The sequence below is a fragment of the Diadema antillarum genome, unplaced genomic scaffold (assembly GCF_040938485.1).
Source record: "Diadema antillarum isolate AM-2024a unplaced genomic scaffold, OU_Dant_1.0 seq00001945_RagTag, whole genome shotgun sequence".
In the NCBI taxonomy this organism is placed as follows: domain Eukaryota; kingdom Metazoa; phylum Echinodermata; class Echinoidea; order Diadematoida; family Diadematidae; genus Diadema; species Diadema antillarum.
In genome coordinates, this window is record NW_027272605.1 from 60210 (window position 1) to 74715 (window position 14506).

The following is a 14506-nucleotide window of genomic DNA, read 5'->3' on the forward strand; positions in this document are numbered from 1 at the left end:
TGAAATGGAATTTTGTACCTCCGACTCTTAAACATACAATTTACTTTATGTTCATATTTTCCATGAGTCAAATGACATTCACAAAATTCACAACCTGCTTAAGTATTATCTCAACACAATAATGAAAAATGGACCTTAGAGTAGGCACAGCTCACTCCATGTACAATTAGCAGTCAGCAACACTTGAAACATTTGGTCTATTGCTGTTGTTCTCTTGTAAATTTGGTCCATAATTATCACTTTCAATCGCAAATGTAACTACTCATAAAATCGCCTTGCAAGTCCTGATATGCAAAAAATTAGCAATGTTGGCAAAAAACACAGCATATGCTGTGTACTTCTTCTTTACAGTGTATTTCAGATGCGCCTTTCCATCAACTTGAAATGAAAAATGTCAAAATCCCAAGAGAGAGAAAAATTTTTTAGATTTCTGCATCTCCCACATCATACAGTCGGAAGATACGATGGAAGTCGACACAGCGTCCATTAAAAATGTAGCTTTGAGAAGATGCATAAAGAAAACATTGCAATTTATTTGCATTCATTCAATTGCAACATATACATGAGACTTGACAGAAATTTGGATGTATACATGTCCTGTGTCACTGTGTGGAAATTTCACCCTCGGGTAGAAATCTTGTATAAAAGCTCATGTCAATGAATTCCCCATACTCGTGTTGATGTGTATGTACCTGCACAATGTTTAGTTTGCGAGTAAGAGTGACAAGGTATTGTGAAACAACACATCTGACTGTCGGAGTCTAAACTTGGTCCAGAAGAATGCTCTCGTGAGAGAGAGAGAGAGGAGACAAAATTACGTCCTAGATTTTGGTTGGAATATACAGTCATGTCGATTCAACATTCTCCATCTTTCTACATGACAATTCAATGTCATTTCTGCAAAACATGTCACTTATCCTCTTCAGATGAGAATGAATATCATAAAACAGACATTGTGCGCGCATTTCAATTTTGCACGTTTCGTAAGAGCCAAGATTTACACAATTAAAAAGTATGCGAAAGTTCCTTCCTACAGTCTACTGATGTGCATTAAATGCCAGTGGCAATTCACAAAAAATTTCATGCCACGAGAAAGGCCTTGAGCTCCAAGTCGCAAAAATTTCATGCCGCGAAAATATCTTGCTCTACACTTTTCGTAATCCATGGCATTCTTGTTTTTAGACATTCAAGGGTCATTCAACCAAGATAACCTGATTGCACGATAACAATCATGACATTGACTGGCCTTTTATGTTCCCAAGATATACAAAATATATAAATATTGCCCCTGATGAGACTTTAATAGGATGACAACTAGCCAAGCAATACATTTTGGCAACTTTGTATAGGTTGTCAACAATACAGTGAACGCACTTGTAGATAATAGCGCATCATGACGTAAACTTGCGTTTTTTCCTGGAAAAGCTACCAGCGACCCTAATACGCCTAAGTGTAGATTAACACATCATGACGTAAACTTGTGTTTCTCCTTGAAAAGATGCGAGCGACCTTAAATACGCCTAAATGCGTGTCATCGGCCAACTTACCGTCAGCTGTTTCATGGTGGTGTCCTTGGCAACACAGATGAGATGGTACGACCCCTTCTCCAAGGATGCGGGCCCGTCAAAGAGTCGTACTAAGTGGCCATCTGCAGCGTGCGATGATAAATATTGTTGCCATTGTAGACATTTGCCGTTTAAGGCCAAATTCTGAACTAGGTTTACAGCTTTATGACACAGGAAACATGAAATCTGATGTTCCTTTACCATTTAAGAAACAGGACAAAAAGATTTATCTGTGGGAATCTTGCTTTTCAGAGAAAAAGGGGCTTGTAGTACTACTGAAGGGTCTATTTCTTCCACACTGACTTAGTTTATAAACCCTTTTTGTGAGTGCCCTGGCACTCAACTTAACTTGCTATTTTTTTGTTCATCAACATTCAAATATCCTTCCAAGTTTGACGTCTTGTTAGAAGCGCAAGTCAAATGGGGTGCAGCAATGCCCCTCAGTCCAACAGCAAGGCCATGGTGACACAATAGAGAAGGGGAGTTCAGTAATCTCTATTCATTGACAATTAATTTCAAGATATCTGTGCCAATTGGCTAACAGGGCACAGTGAGGGTTAACCATACATAGAACAATAATGGGCTTTGAAATAATTCTTGCTCAATAACTGTAACTCTTCAGTCATCATACTCTGACTCTGTTGGCTGTGGTGTATCGACCATGTATCAAGCCCTTCAGATGTAAAACCACAATGGACACCCCTAAAGATTTTTGGACTTACCCTCTGACCCATATTCCTCCTTGAGTCTCAAGTCCGAGTTTCCGTCCTGCGCTGAGGAGCCTATAAAGTCTGGTTAAAGGAAGAAGACGACAAAAGCACACAAATGTTAAATTTCTCCCACAGTTGAGAATGAAACCTGCATTATCACTGCCCCAATCTACTTGTCTGGTAAAATACATAATCCTTTTTTGACAAAAATTCAATTCTACTGGCTTGCACACTTTCAAACTACAACTTGTAACTTCTGCAACAAAGTTTAAACTGGTTCTTCTTTTTATCATCCGCTGGACCAGCAACAAATCTGAAGATATTCTGAATTATGCAGTTCTGACTATTTTTCAAATCTATTTGATGAATACAAATGTATCTTAGTAATAAATTGAAGAAATCTGCTTGTATAGACAATTTGTTCACCATATTGATAAACTTAATTCAACAATGATATTGCTTTATCAACCTGATTAAAAAAGGTCAACATAATTCTGTCCACAGAAACACTACTCCCTGCTTTAGATAGTTGTCAATGGTGTTAATACAATGATTGTGATATGAATATGCTGAAGAAAAGTACAACATATCAACGGTTTTCATACTCATCAATTGGCCAAAAAATGACAGAATTTCCATAAAACAGATTTCACACAGAATGATCATGAAAACCGCATTTATGAACAGAAATACTGAATTTTGATCACATGCACTTTTTGTCATGTTTTAATTATAATGGGAAATGAGCAGACCAATATACATATACAACTGGCTTATAAATGAGATGGACCAGAATTAAAAAAAAAAAAAATGAATGCCAAAGTACATTATGATATGAATGGATTGTAAAAACTCATTTTCAAATGTTAGAAAAGAGAAAATGTAAAAACATGCTTTGTAGTAAAAATAATAACAAAAGCCATCCCATATTTCATTCAACCTTTCAATAAAAACAAAACTTTAATAAAAAGGTGGGAATGATCAGCGTGAGTGGGGAAAAAGACAAGTTATTAGTATCAATGGAAGCATTGGATAATATGCATGAATAACTGATATGCATGATATGGGGGAAAGTGAACCATATACATTGTATATGCACACAAAAATATACATTTGAATACTCCAGATTTAATAAATGAAGGTATGGTATCTGGGTCCTTGCAAACCAGATCAGTGTGTTAAAATTAGGATTATGGAAGTGAAAATGTGATAGTCCGTCATACATAAACTTTATATCAACTGATACTTTTCTTTCTATCTTTGCTCCATCGTATGTTTTAGTGTTATTGTTCTTGCTATTTTCTTTCCTTTTGCATGGTGATTGGAGACCAGGTCACTACTGTTACCCATTAGATATACCAACAAGTCTATGCATGAAATGAACCATCCTATGTCAGTATTACTTCCTCTACCAATGAGTTCTCAAGTATTAGCGACGGCGGGGGCACCGATGCGTGACGAGCCCAAAATATGTGGTCCCACATAATGAATGCATCATGCACGGATGAGGGGAAACAATGCACGCATTTCACACATTATTAGTCAGAGTGTTTTTCAATTACTCCACAACAGCGGTTCGCTCCGAATGTCCTTCCAGTCATCGCTAATGGAGATATCTAATACGGCCATTGCCATGGCACGGAATTTATCCAATTACACAGGCAGCTGCTGGCATCATTAAATGTGCAGGCTGCAATTGTGGTTGAGCTATAAAAGGTTGAGTATGATACATGTGCATTTCAATCACGTAAAACATCTTGCCACTGCGACGAGAATTAGCGAGGGTTCTTCACTCGAGGTGTCTTTCAATTGGCCAAATGGTTCCAAATGGTACAGATGGCATTACACCATCACAGTTTTGACTACCCCTTTTGGAGTTAGTAACTATACCTACCAAAATCATGGGTACTCATAACCCAGCGCACCTCTTCCCAATTTCCCAACCCCATCCAAATTCCCACCCAATGTTATTATACCAGGCCACCACCCTGACTATGCCCACACCCCAACCCTGACCATAACCTCATCTTAATCTACACCTTATTCCAACCCTAATCTCACCCCAACCTCAGCTAAACTGTAACTCAATTCCAACTCCACCTCAACCACAACCACACCCAATCCCAACCTTACCCAGTCTTTACCCCCCCCCCCCCCACCCCTCCCCCAGCACTAGGCCCTAGGAATGAACAATTATTCCAGATCATTACCCTCCAGGAAAAGTATCAAACTATCATCATCAGAGGAGATGAACCCCAGCAAATTATACCAAAAGATGATTACCAGTGGGTAATAACTTGGGGTGTTACTTGTCCCCGGACAAAGTCAAGAGGGAGTCTTTTGAAGGTGCCAGGCTTGGGGGGGGGGGGGGGGGGGGAATGGAAATATAGCCTAAAATATTACTTTTCACACAGAGATGAATCAATCTTGGAGCTGCTTACAAAATTAAAACTTTGGAGTTCTGAAGCTTTTGTATTACTTTTAATGTGAATGTACCTGTATTAGCAGAGGACCAGAAAAATCTGAAATTCAATCTTCACATAAAAATGAAGAAAGAAATCATTTGTATTTTCATACCATCATAGACATCTTAAGGGTATCATTAGTAATTACTGAATATATGTATCGCATATTTTGTAATGGAGTTATGTGGGGTTTCATGGTAACAATAAACAATGCATTGTAAGTGTGTATAGTGACCATGCCTCCTTTCAACTTTGCAAAAGAAAAGACTTACATCCAAAGTCAATCTGACGGAAGAGTCATTATTATCGACAATCAAAGATTTTAGAATCCACTATGGGGAAACACACATTCCATTATGTAAACAGAAACATTTTATCATATCTGCATTCAGCCATTAACAGCCAAGAATGTATTATCATTTAAAAGAAAGAAGAGCTGGATAAAAATCAACAGGAACCTATTATGTTAGTGATGCAATTTCAAAGAGATTATAAATCAAAAGTACAACATAATGACACAAAATTGAGAAACAGAATGAAAACAAGTTCAAAAGACTAAAAAATGTTAGATGCGGTACTGATGATATGTATTACATGTGACAACCACAGCAATCAAACACATCTGGTTATAAAAATGTCAATGTGAACTGAATTCAAACATATACAAATGTATACTTGAATTAAGCACAGTGCACAAAGATCCAAAGATGAATTCTGGGTATTAGAATGACATTACTGATGACAGAGCATATGCAGCAAAATCATAAGGACACTGCATGCGAAAAATAAAACATTGAAAACAGACAACACACAGCAAAAGTTAATGCATATCCGGTGATCATGTCAAACAAAATGGGGTAGCATTATGTAACCAGAATGCTGTTATGGGAAAATAATGTAGTGAAATCCAAGTTAAACCACAAAAGAATGTCATTTTCAAGCATTTTCCAGAGAAAGAGAAAAACTGCCATCCCGCACATGAAACATCTACTTCTATTAACTTTTGCATAGGCAGTGTTTCTTCTTTTTGTCTCTTTCCTTATAATTGCTGTGCCCCCCTCCCATTCCCCCATCCCATCAAGTTGTTACCACTTTCCTTCTATCCTTCCACGAAACAAGTGTAACATGGATTTAACACCTTAAAGAATGATCCAATCGTGGGGGCAGCAGAATAATTTTGCTTTTAAAATCATCCCGAAAGCAAGCACATGTTTACTATGCAATGTGATAAGAAATAGGTGATTTTGTAGTTTTCTTCTGCATATTTTTTTCAAGTATTTCTGATAGATATCTACAGGATCTCTAGGTAAAGAAAAAAATTGGTACAAAATCACCACAGACCTGGATGGTTTCTATGAAAGAAACATGGAGGGCATAAAAGGAGTTAACTGATGCCATACAAAGATTTGATGAGGATTATAAAACATACACATAAATGGGATGAAGCAAAACACAGCATGCAGAAAGTCATGCTCTGAAAATAAAATTAAAAAGCTTAAACAAGCAAATGAACCACAACAACAACAACAAAAGACTTTGAGCAATACAGTTACAAGATAATCAAGCTGGAAATAGTATGAAAGAGACAAAGGTAGGTAAACAGGATAAATAAAAATATATGCAGATGATGTATAGTATGATACCAAGAGAGAAATATGAAATGATCTCATACACACACATAAACACACATGTGCACGTATGCACTAACATACACGCATGCACATACACACATGCATACACCTATACATTCATACACATAAACATACCATGTGTATATATGTATACATACATACATCAACACACACATACATGCATACATACAGAAGTACATGTACATGGAAAAACAGAGAGAATGAGAGAGGCTGAAAACATATAGGAGGCAAATGTAAGGAGCACAGTGGTTGAAACAACTGTCCAGGGAAAGCCAATGAGAAACAGGTGCAGAGAGAGGGTGGAGAGAGAGAGGCAGTTAATCTCTTTGTGAAGAAAACAGGGAAGAAAACATGGGATGGCAGATAGCTTCAACATGACATGGGGAGGGATGTGCAGATGTCATCAATGATCAGCTGGCAGCTGGGGTATGACAAAATAAATGTGTAAAGTATGACTTGATTGGTTGAGTGCTGGGCCATGCAGGAAGCCTCGAGTATACAACATGATGCAATTCGAAATAAAAATGGATGCAGCACATTGAGAATCGAGCAGAAGGGAATTCAAATTGGCAAGACCTGAACAGATAATTTGTGTGGACAGCGGTCGGCCACGCACAGCTCCGTTCCGCTGCAGGAGGCATGCATCGTCGTCCACGTCGGCGTCGTCTTCGTCCAGACCAGACTCGGACACCGAGCGCGCCCCCCATGCGGGGGCAATGGGATAGGCCGTGGCGCGGGTGAGCGGTGGGTGGGTGGGGATGGGCGCTATGGTTGGCGTCGGGGGTGGACTGGGGTTCGAGAAAGAGTGCGCAGGGATGACCATAATACCCGGGGAACTGGGAGGGGCCGGAACTCGCACCGAAAGAGGATCGTGGTCATCCTGGATTTGTAGGGCGGTGCCATTTTGAGAGGTCTGAGCGGAAGATGATGACGGTGCATCATCCGATAGTGGGGACAGGTTACCATGGAGACAAGAGTTTGAATGAGATGGTGATTCTGAGGACTGTACTGACTCTTTAGTGTCGCCATCAGGAGCGGACACTGTGGTACCACCTTCCAAGTGATCAGAGCAAGGTGTGGCTGAAGAGTTGGTGTTTGGACATGAGGCTGCACCATCCTCACCCGTTGCTGGGAGTGGCACATCCCCTTTAGGACCAGACTCTGATGGCTGAGGGGTGGAACTTTGGTCTAGGGATGAGGAACTAGCTGAGAGGGAGGAGCTCTTGCCACCAGAAATGTGAGTACTATGACTATTAGAGGTGCCAGATGGAGGCACGGAACCATTGGTCTGTTCATTGAGCTGATTCATAAACGTCATGGCTTGCGAGAGGAGCGTGGGCTTGGAGTGTTCACAGTTTGACTCCTCGTCTTTCTTTGGTTCGGAGAGCTGGGGATTGGAGCGGGAGGTAGGCTTGGATGGGGCGGGGCTTTCGAAGAACACGTCGGGGGAAAGTAGCCCGCCGTCGAAGGATTTGGAGCTGGACATCTTGGGGATTTGGCTCCTACTGGACAGCATCCCGGGGACGGCCGACTTTGGCCGGGCATTCGCCGCGCTCTTGGAGGGGAACCCCGACTTTGGGACGTACATGCTTGGCGACGGGTTGCGGGGCGAGGTCGGGGAGGAACCCTGCGACTTGCTCACCAGGTTGAGCTGCGGGAGCGAGAGCTTGGACCGGTGGGTCGGGGAGGGGTTGAGGGAACGTGACGCCTTCGACGGAGCGGGTGGGAGGAAGTCGTGCGAGACACTGGCGGGAGTGGTGGAATATGACGTGAGAGAGTCTATGCTACGGCGGGCATGTTTGAGGTTCTGTTGACTTCTGCTTCTTGGTGCAGAAGACAATAAATCTAAGATAAATAGGAGTGACACCAAGATAGAGAGAGAGAAAGAGAGTGTAAACACACAGAAACAAACATAGAGAATGTGCTGAAAGTCACAAATAACAAACATAACATACAAACAACAACTATCAAACAAGTTCCAAATACCAGGATGAGGTACAACTTTACAAATGACAGGATTCACACTGATATTACTTTCACTGAGGTACTGTAACAAAACACAAAAGATACAGGCTCTTAACAATTCTACATAAAGCAGTGCAAACATTTTGCAAAAGAACATTCAATGAATGATATGAACACTTTCTCTTCCATTCATTTTTTTTTTTCTATTTTGAAACGTAGCTGACTATTTTCTTTGTTTTACCCATGCACTGCATCAAAGCAAAGGCAAAATGTATGGAATTACAAACAATTTCCTACACTTCAAACCATTTTCCATTTACACAGTCTATGCATCAAAAACAAAGATGGTTCAAAAGATATGCAACATTGAATATATGGCAACATTAGACATCATTTTACATGGAAATGTGCTGTCTTTCCACACTACCAATGCATGCTTACAACAAGTAACATCATAACCACAGCAACATTAAGTTTGCCAGCAACCAATATGACAGCACTTGAAGAATATGAACACTAGCCGCAACAACCACCACATTATTTTCAAAGACCAAAATAGGATTTTTTTCTACTCTACATGGAGCTGATGGCTATTATATTTCTTCTTCAGAAGGCTGACCATCTGAAAAGGATTTCTAATAACAACAATTTCAACAGAGGATTCAATGGTTCTATGAATAAAACTTCCTCAAAGTACATCACAAGTGAAAGAAAAAAATCATAAATATCGTTGCTGGGGTGACAAAACCTTGTATCTGCAATTTTGGTGAAAATGACTTTTTTGCATTTATGGTCAAATAATCGGTTAAGTGATGTCCTGTCCAAATCCAAGTTGTCTTATCCCCAAAATGAAGCCACCTTGGCACGTCAAATGAACGGCTGTCCCATTCGGTACAGTGCTTTGGCTGCCATGTTTTTTGGCTCTCCTGAACATTTCACATTTTGTAGATACGAGGTCTTGTCGCCCCTGCGACGATATGATATATCTACAATTTGTCTGTCACAGGGCAGCAACATTAATTTCTACTGTTCAATTATTTGCTTAGAGAAATGTAGTCCAAGTGCAGAATTGTGTAAATGTTTGCAGAAAAGTTCCTATCCTATCAAAAAGGAAGAAAAGAAAACAAATAGAAGATAAATAAAGTAATGAAGCTCTTAATAGCTCTACATGAGTTAATCCTTTCTAAAGGTTATTGGCAGCTGTATAGATCTGCCTTAACCACAACTCTTCCTGATTGGCATTTCATGAAGTTTTCCCCATTGTTGTGGTAAGTGTGTCTTTCCACAAATCGGAAATCTATGTTTGATGTGGAAGTACTGCCAGTCTGCCACTGCATAGATCTCTTTTCAACTCTCAGGAAAAACTGTGCGGTTACAACTGTAGGGAAAGAAGAAAGTCCAATCACCTTTCTTTTCTTTTCTTTTCTTTTTTTTTTTTGGTTATTTACAGCTATAACATACAACTTCTCTATCCAATAAAGACAAAGAAGGAACTTTTTGTTTTATACTGAACTCGTATTTCCACTCACAAGTGCTGCTACAATATTTCACTGTTGCCATTATAAAAAAGAAAAAAACAGCTTCTAGCTATAAAGGACTGAAATCCCTAATTACTATTTGTACTTAGCAAAAGAATAATGTATGTTCCATTAAAGCACCCTAACATTATTTGTCATCAAATGAAAGCCAAATTTCATATTGAACTTCAAATTGTTTTCTTCTTCTTTTTTTTTAAGGATGCCCAAAAATACAGACATTTTTCCGCACTATTGTCAGTCAAGTGAATGTAAGCTGAAGAAGTTTTATTCAAAGAAACATTAATATGCTTCAAGGCTTTGTCAAAGGGATTTGAAAAAGATGTAGATTGAACAATATCAACATCATTTTTCAGTAATGTTTGCAATATCATAGATGATTGTTGACTGAAAATGTTGTCCAATCATATCTTTATGTTGAGAGGATGTTGGGGATTATTGACTTCACACAAAATGCTGAACAATTTCATTTCACAGCATGATGATATAAGAGTAATAAATGATGCGCAAGAATACACAAGCTGTAGAGTATTGATTGCACAGTTTCTGCATTTAAACAGTGTATAAGCTCCAGTATATATAAAGCCGGAGCATTTCAAAGAGTGTTCACACAAAGAATTTGCAAATTCATAAGAAATCTGCCAACCAATTGCGAAGGGAAATGCAACTCCGAAGACAACCTAGAGCAATATACAAGTATTTAGGCATTATAACTTATATCGTAAGAAGGCCTCAACCTGAACGGTGGCCCGTGGCCACCAAATTTCAATAGTGCCTATCTTTTGGTGGCCCTATTGGGCAACTAAGATTCACAATGGATTATTATGTCTATAATTAGTTTGGGCCAAATTTCAGATTTAAATATCTTAGAGACCCAAACGGGCCCACCAGAGGGGAAAAAAAAAGTTAGTGTCCAGCCCTGTATATATTGATATAGTATTCAAACTAGCACACGGTTTTCTCCACGTGTACTGCAGAAATTAGTTGTAAATATCTCTAGATCCTAAGCAAATGTGGTACATACAACCATCACACTAGATACAGTTTTAGAAGAAGTTAAGACTTTTTGCTCTCTCAGATGAAACTGTTCTGGATTGGTTCTAATTTTTTATGATACATCATGTCAACTTTTTTTTTTTTTCAGGAACAAGTAGATGGGTTAAAGTTGAATAAAGACATATAGACAGATATGCAGGATATCCCACTTATTTGATTAAGTTTTGCGAATCCAATTTTAACAGACCTGAATACCACTGGAGATTACATATATGCACAGTATGTAAGTGGTTTCCCATGAGAAATCATGTTGTTAAGTTTGCGATATTTCAGCTGCTCTTTTTCTAAATCTTCATTCAAATACCAGCATATTTTTGTTGTGATATCACATTTTGTCTACCAAAGTACAGTTATCACCATAGCCCAGTCTTATCAGTTCTGGACACACCTCTTAAAAGCAGTGCTCTCTGAGAGACACAATCTCTGAATCTTTCCTTGGAAGGCAGACAAAATTCATGATAGAAAAAAAAAAGTTTCAAAAAAAGCTGTCATATTATGGCTAAATCAATGGAGGAACCTAACATTAGGAGTGGCAACTGGAGCAATTTTCAGTCATATACTTTAATATGGCAAATATGATACATCAGAGTTTAAGAACACAAAAGCATACACGCATACAAACGTAAAAAGCACCAACCGCACACAGATGCATGCACCAATATGTAAAGCAGTCACAAAAACACCCAAGCATTGTGGAGACATGGGGAGGGGTGGGGTGATCAAGGTATGAATGGGTGCCAAATTTCTGCTTCCAGAACAGACTTAGCATGATGTGGATGATAAACTTTCCCCTCTTTTAGATCCTACTGTACAACAGCATTTGTCTCTTTGTTTCTCTTTTCTGATGAAATTATCTCAAATGAAGTTATAGAAAGTGCTGTGATGTCCTAAAGCATTACACTTTGATGCACAGAACACTTTTTTTAATGAATAGATAAATATATAAATAATAAAGGGAAATGCCAAAGGGACAGGATTTTGTCCATAATACTGGAGAAAATATATCACATGGCAGAGGGCAGGCAGCGTTGTACTATATTACGTTTGCACGCACACACACCCATAAATAATATATCTATATGTCAGTAACATAATATAAACACTTTCAAACCGAGCCAATCCACAGCAAATTAACGGCACAGCAAATTTTGTGTGTTAATAGCAGTTAGTGACCTAGGCATGAACTTGAAGGTGTGTGTGTTTGTTTATAAATGTTTAAATGATCATCAGTATCATAAAACTGAATCAGAAATCTAACATGTCAGAGATAATTCTCGGTCAGTTTGTGATTGCACACTTTCCTGCAATTGAAGCACCACAAACAATGCTCATATTTGCAGGGATCTTGCCTTCAATTACAACTTGAGACCAACAAATATTATTTTCATATAACCATGTTATGAGATATCAACATCATATTCATGTTTGTTTGTTTGCTTGTTTGTTTGTTTACAGTGTATTTAAAGTATCCATGATAGAATGAAAGCACTTTGCACTGTTTCTGTATGACAAGGCACATGTATATTTCTGAAGGCAAAAACTGCAAACCCTCTTCGAAAGAGCGACTTTGTTGTCAAAATGGAACTGCAAGCTTGTGAAGGTGAGGGGGGAAAGTTTTTGAGGAGAAAGGGATGGAGGGTGAGGGAGGGAGTGGCCATACTTGACAGGGAGTCACTCCGTCTAAGCTTGACTCGTAGGCGTGAGAGGACTGGAGAGGCGCTGCTGGACCGGCGGGACAGCTGCACCGCCCTCCTGGGCCTCGGGCTCTGAAGCTCCTCCTTTTCCTTCTCTCCCTCCTTCGTCTCCATGGCGACGTTGGGATGCGGCGAGGACTGGTCCGGGTTGTGGTGGTGTTGTTGTGGTTGTTGTTGGTGGTGGTGGTTGTGGTTGTGATGGTGGCGGTGTTTGTTTTGCTGCAGCTTTAGGGCTAGTTTATTGGGTCATTCCGTGTCGGCGGTGTTGGTGTTGGTGGTTGTGGTGGTAGTGGTGGTGGTGATGGTGGTGGTGATGATGGTTGTGATGGTGGTAGCGTAAAGGTTGTCGGGAAGGTGGCCATTTTTTTTTTTTAATTGAGCAGGGGGAACATGAAAATTCATGAGAAGACAACAATATATCATGCAACAAAGAAATGATATGAATGGGGGTGGTGTCAACTGACAAAGGTATCGCTACCATCCAGTAAAGTTTGGTATTTTATTCTACTGTGAGGCATGCATTGTACAAGCAGGCTTAGCAGGAAGCTCTGGCAATGATGTCCAATGATATCACTCATCCTTCCAACATCCCTAGTAGGGGCTGGATCATCCTCTTCCTCATCACTTCTACAGGGACGTGGTACACGAATACTTCACATCATACACATCATCAGACAAAGGGCTTGTTCTATATTAGTATCTAACATTCTTCCATTTACCTCATACAATTCAAATCTGAAAGTCAGTTATAAAATGTGATACGTGCCAAAAACAGGATCTGTGGAGTGGCAATTTGTAGTTCAACAAGGATGACAGCCTTTCCAAAATTCCTAAAGTTCAGGCAGTAAGAATGAGTGCTTTAATGGTGATCCCATCTCTTAGTTTTGTCTCACATTGCTAGAGCTTCCTGTATTGACAATAATGGTCAGGGAGGGGAAAATAGTCTACAAAAGCACCACTACCAAAACTCAATCATTACTCACACAGATATCATGCTGGCAAATACGAGAAAAGATGTAGCAAAGCCATCTACTAAGGAGCAATAATATTACTGCAGTTCTTCTACAGAAAAGGGAAAAGGGTAACATAAGACGATCACATCATTTGTAGTTTCTTGCATGAAAGAAAAAAAAAAGTAATAATTTGTTGCCTAAATAGCTATCTAGGTATAGTCTTTGCCCAAGGCAAAACAACTTGCCAGTCAGAAAAATGCTTTGGATAAGGGCAAGGCTGATGATTACACATGCTCCTCAAATTCAAATATAGATTCAATGGGATCCAAACAATACACCAGAAGTCCTTGTAATCTTTTCTTGGCTCTTTGTTCATCACGAACAACAAGCCCTATTTCCCCATGTTCCAAGAACAGCTCGCATTTGAGCGAAAGAAACGTTGCCATGGCAACAGGATACAGTCACATCATGTTGCCATAGAGTCTCCCTATTAGCAGACCACACCTCCCCATAATCACTTTACTTCAGCCAGTCTTTATAAAGCAAATTGGGTCCACAGATAGAAACATGCTGAAAACAATAGGCATTGAATTTAGAGTCAAACTGTACATCTCTGACAAAGTAATAAAGGGAAAATCAAAAAGAGACAGAAATATGCACTGATATGATGTTATCATTAGAACTTCCTTCATAATGCCATGGCGTCCATTTTATTTGTACAGGCTTATGAATATATTTTGTTTTTCACTATTCTTAAAGAGTTGTCATACTCATGCAGGTGGTAATCACAAAGAAAGTAGGGAAAGCTTCCTCATAAGCAGTAATGCCGTACTTTTTATCTTTATCGAGAAGAGGGGGGAGTCAAAACAATATCAGGGGAGGGGGCGGGAGGGGAAGATCTGCTATAAACT

The 14506-nt window shown here is 39.4% G+C and overlaps 1 protein-coding gene across 2 annotated transcripts in view; it reads right to left on the reverse strand.

The window, feature by feature from the left end:
• The window catches only part of LOC139713302 (diacylglycerol kinase theta-like), a 122272-nt gene that overhangs the window by 26609 nt on the left and 81157 nt on the right, over positions 1-14506 (reverse strand). Inside the window, exons 7-11 of one of the 2 annotated variants that reach the window (XM_071625047.1) lie at positions 12609-12714; positions 7506-8237; positions 6969-7244; positions 2288-2356; positions 1548-1648 (exon numbers count right to left, since the gene is read on the reverse strand). In XM_071625047.1, the coding sequence (XP_071481148.1) occupies positions 1548-1648; positions 2288-2356; positions 6969-7244; positions 7506-8237; positions 12609-12714 (1284 nt within the window). The remainder of the gene's footprint in view (positions 1-1547; positions 1649-2287; positions 2357-6968; positions 7245-7505; positions 8238-12608; positions 12715-14506) is intronic. The other variant, XM_071625046.1, reaches the window with a different exon arrangement.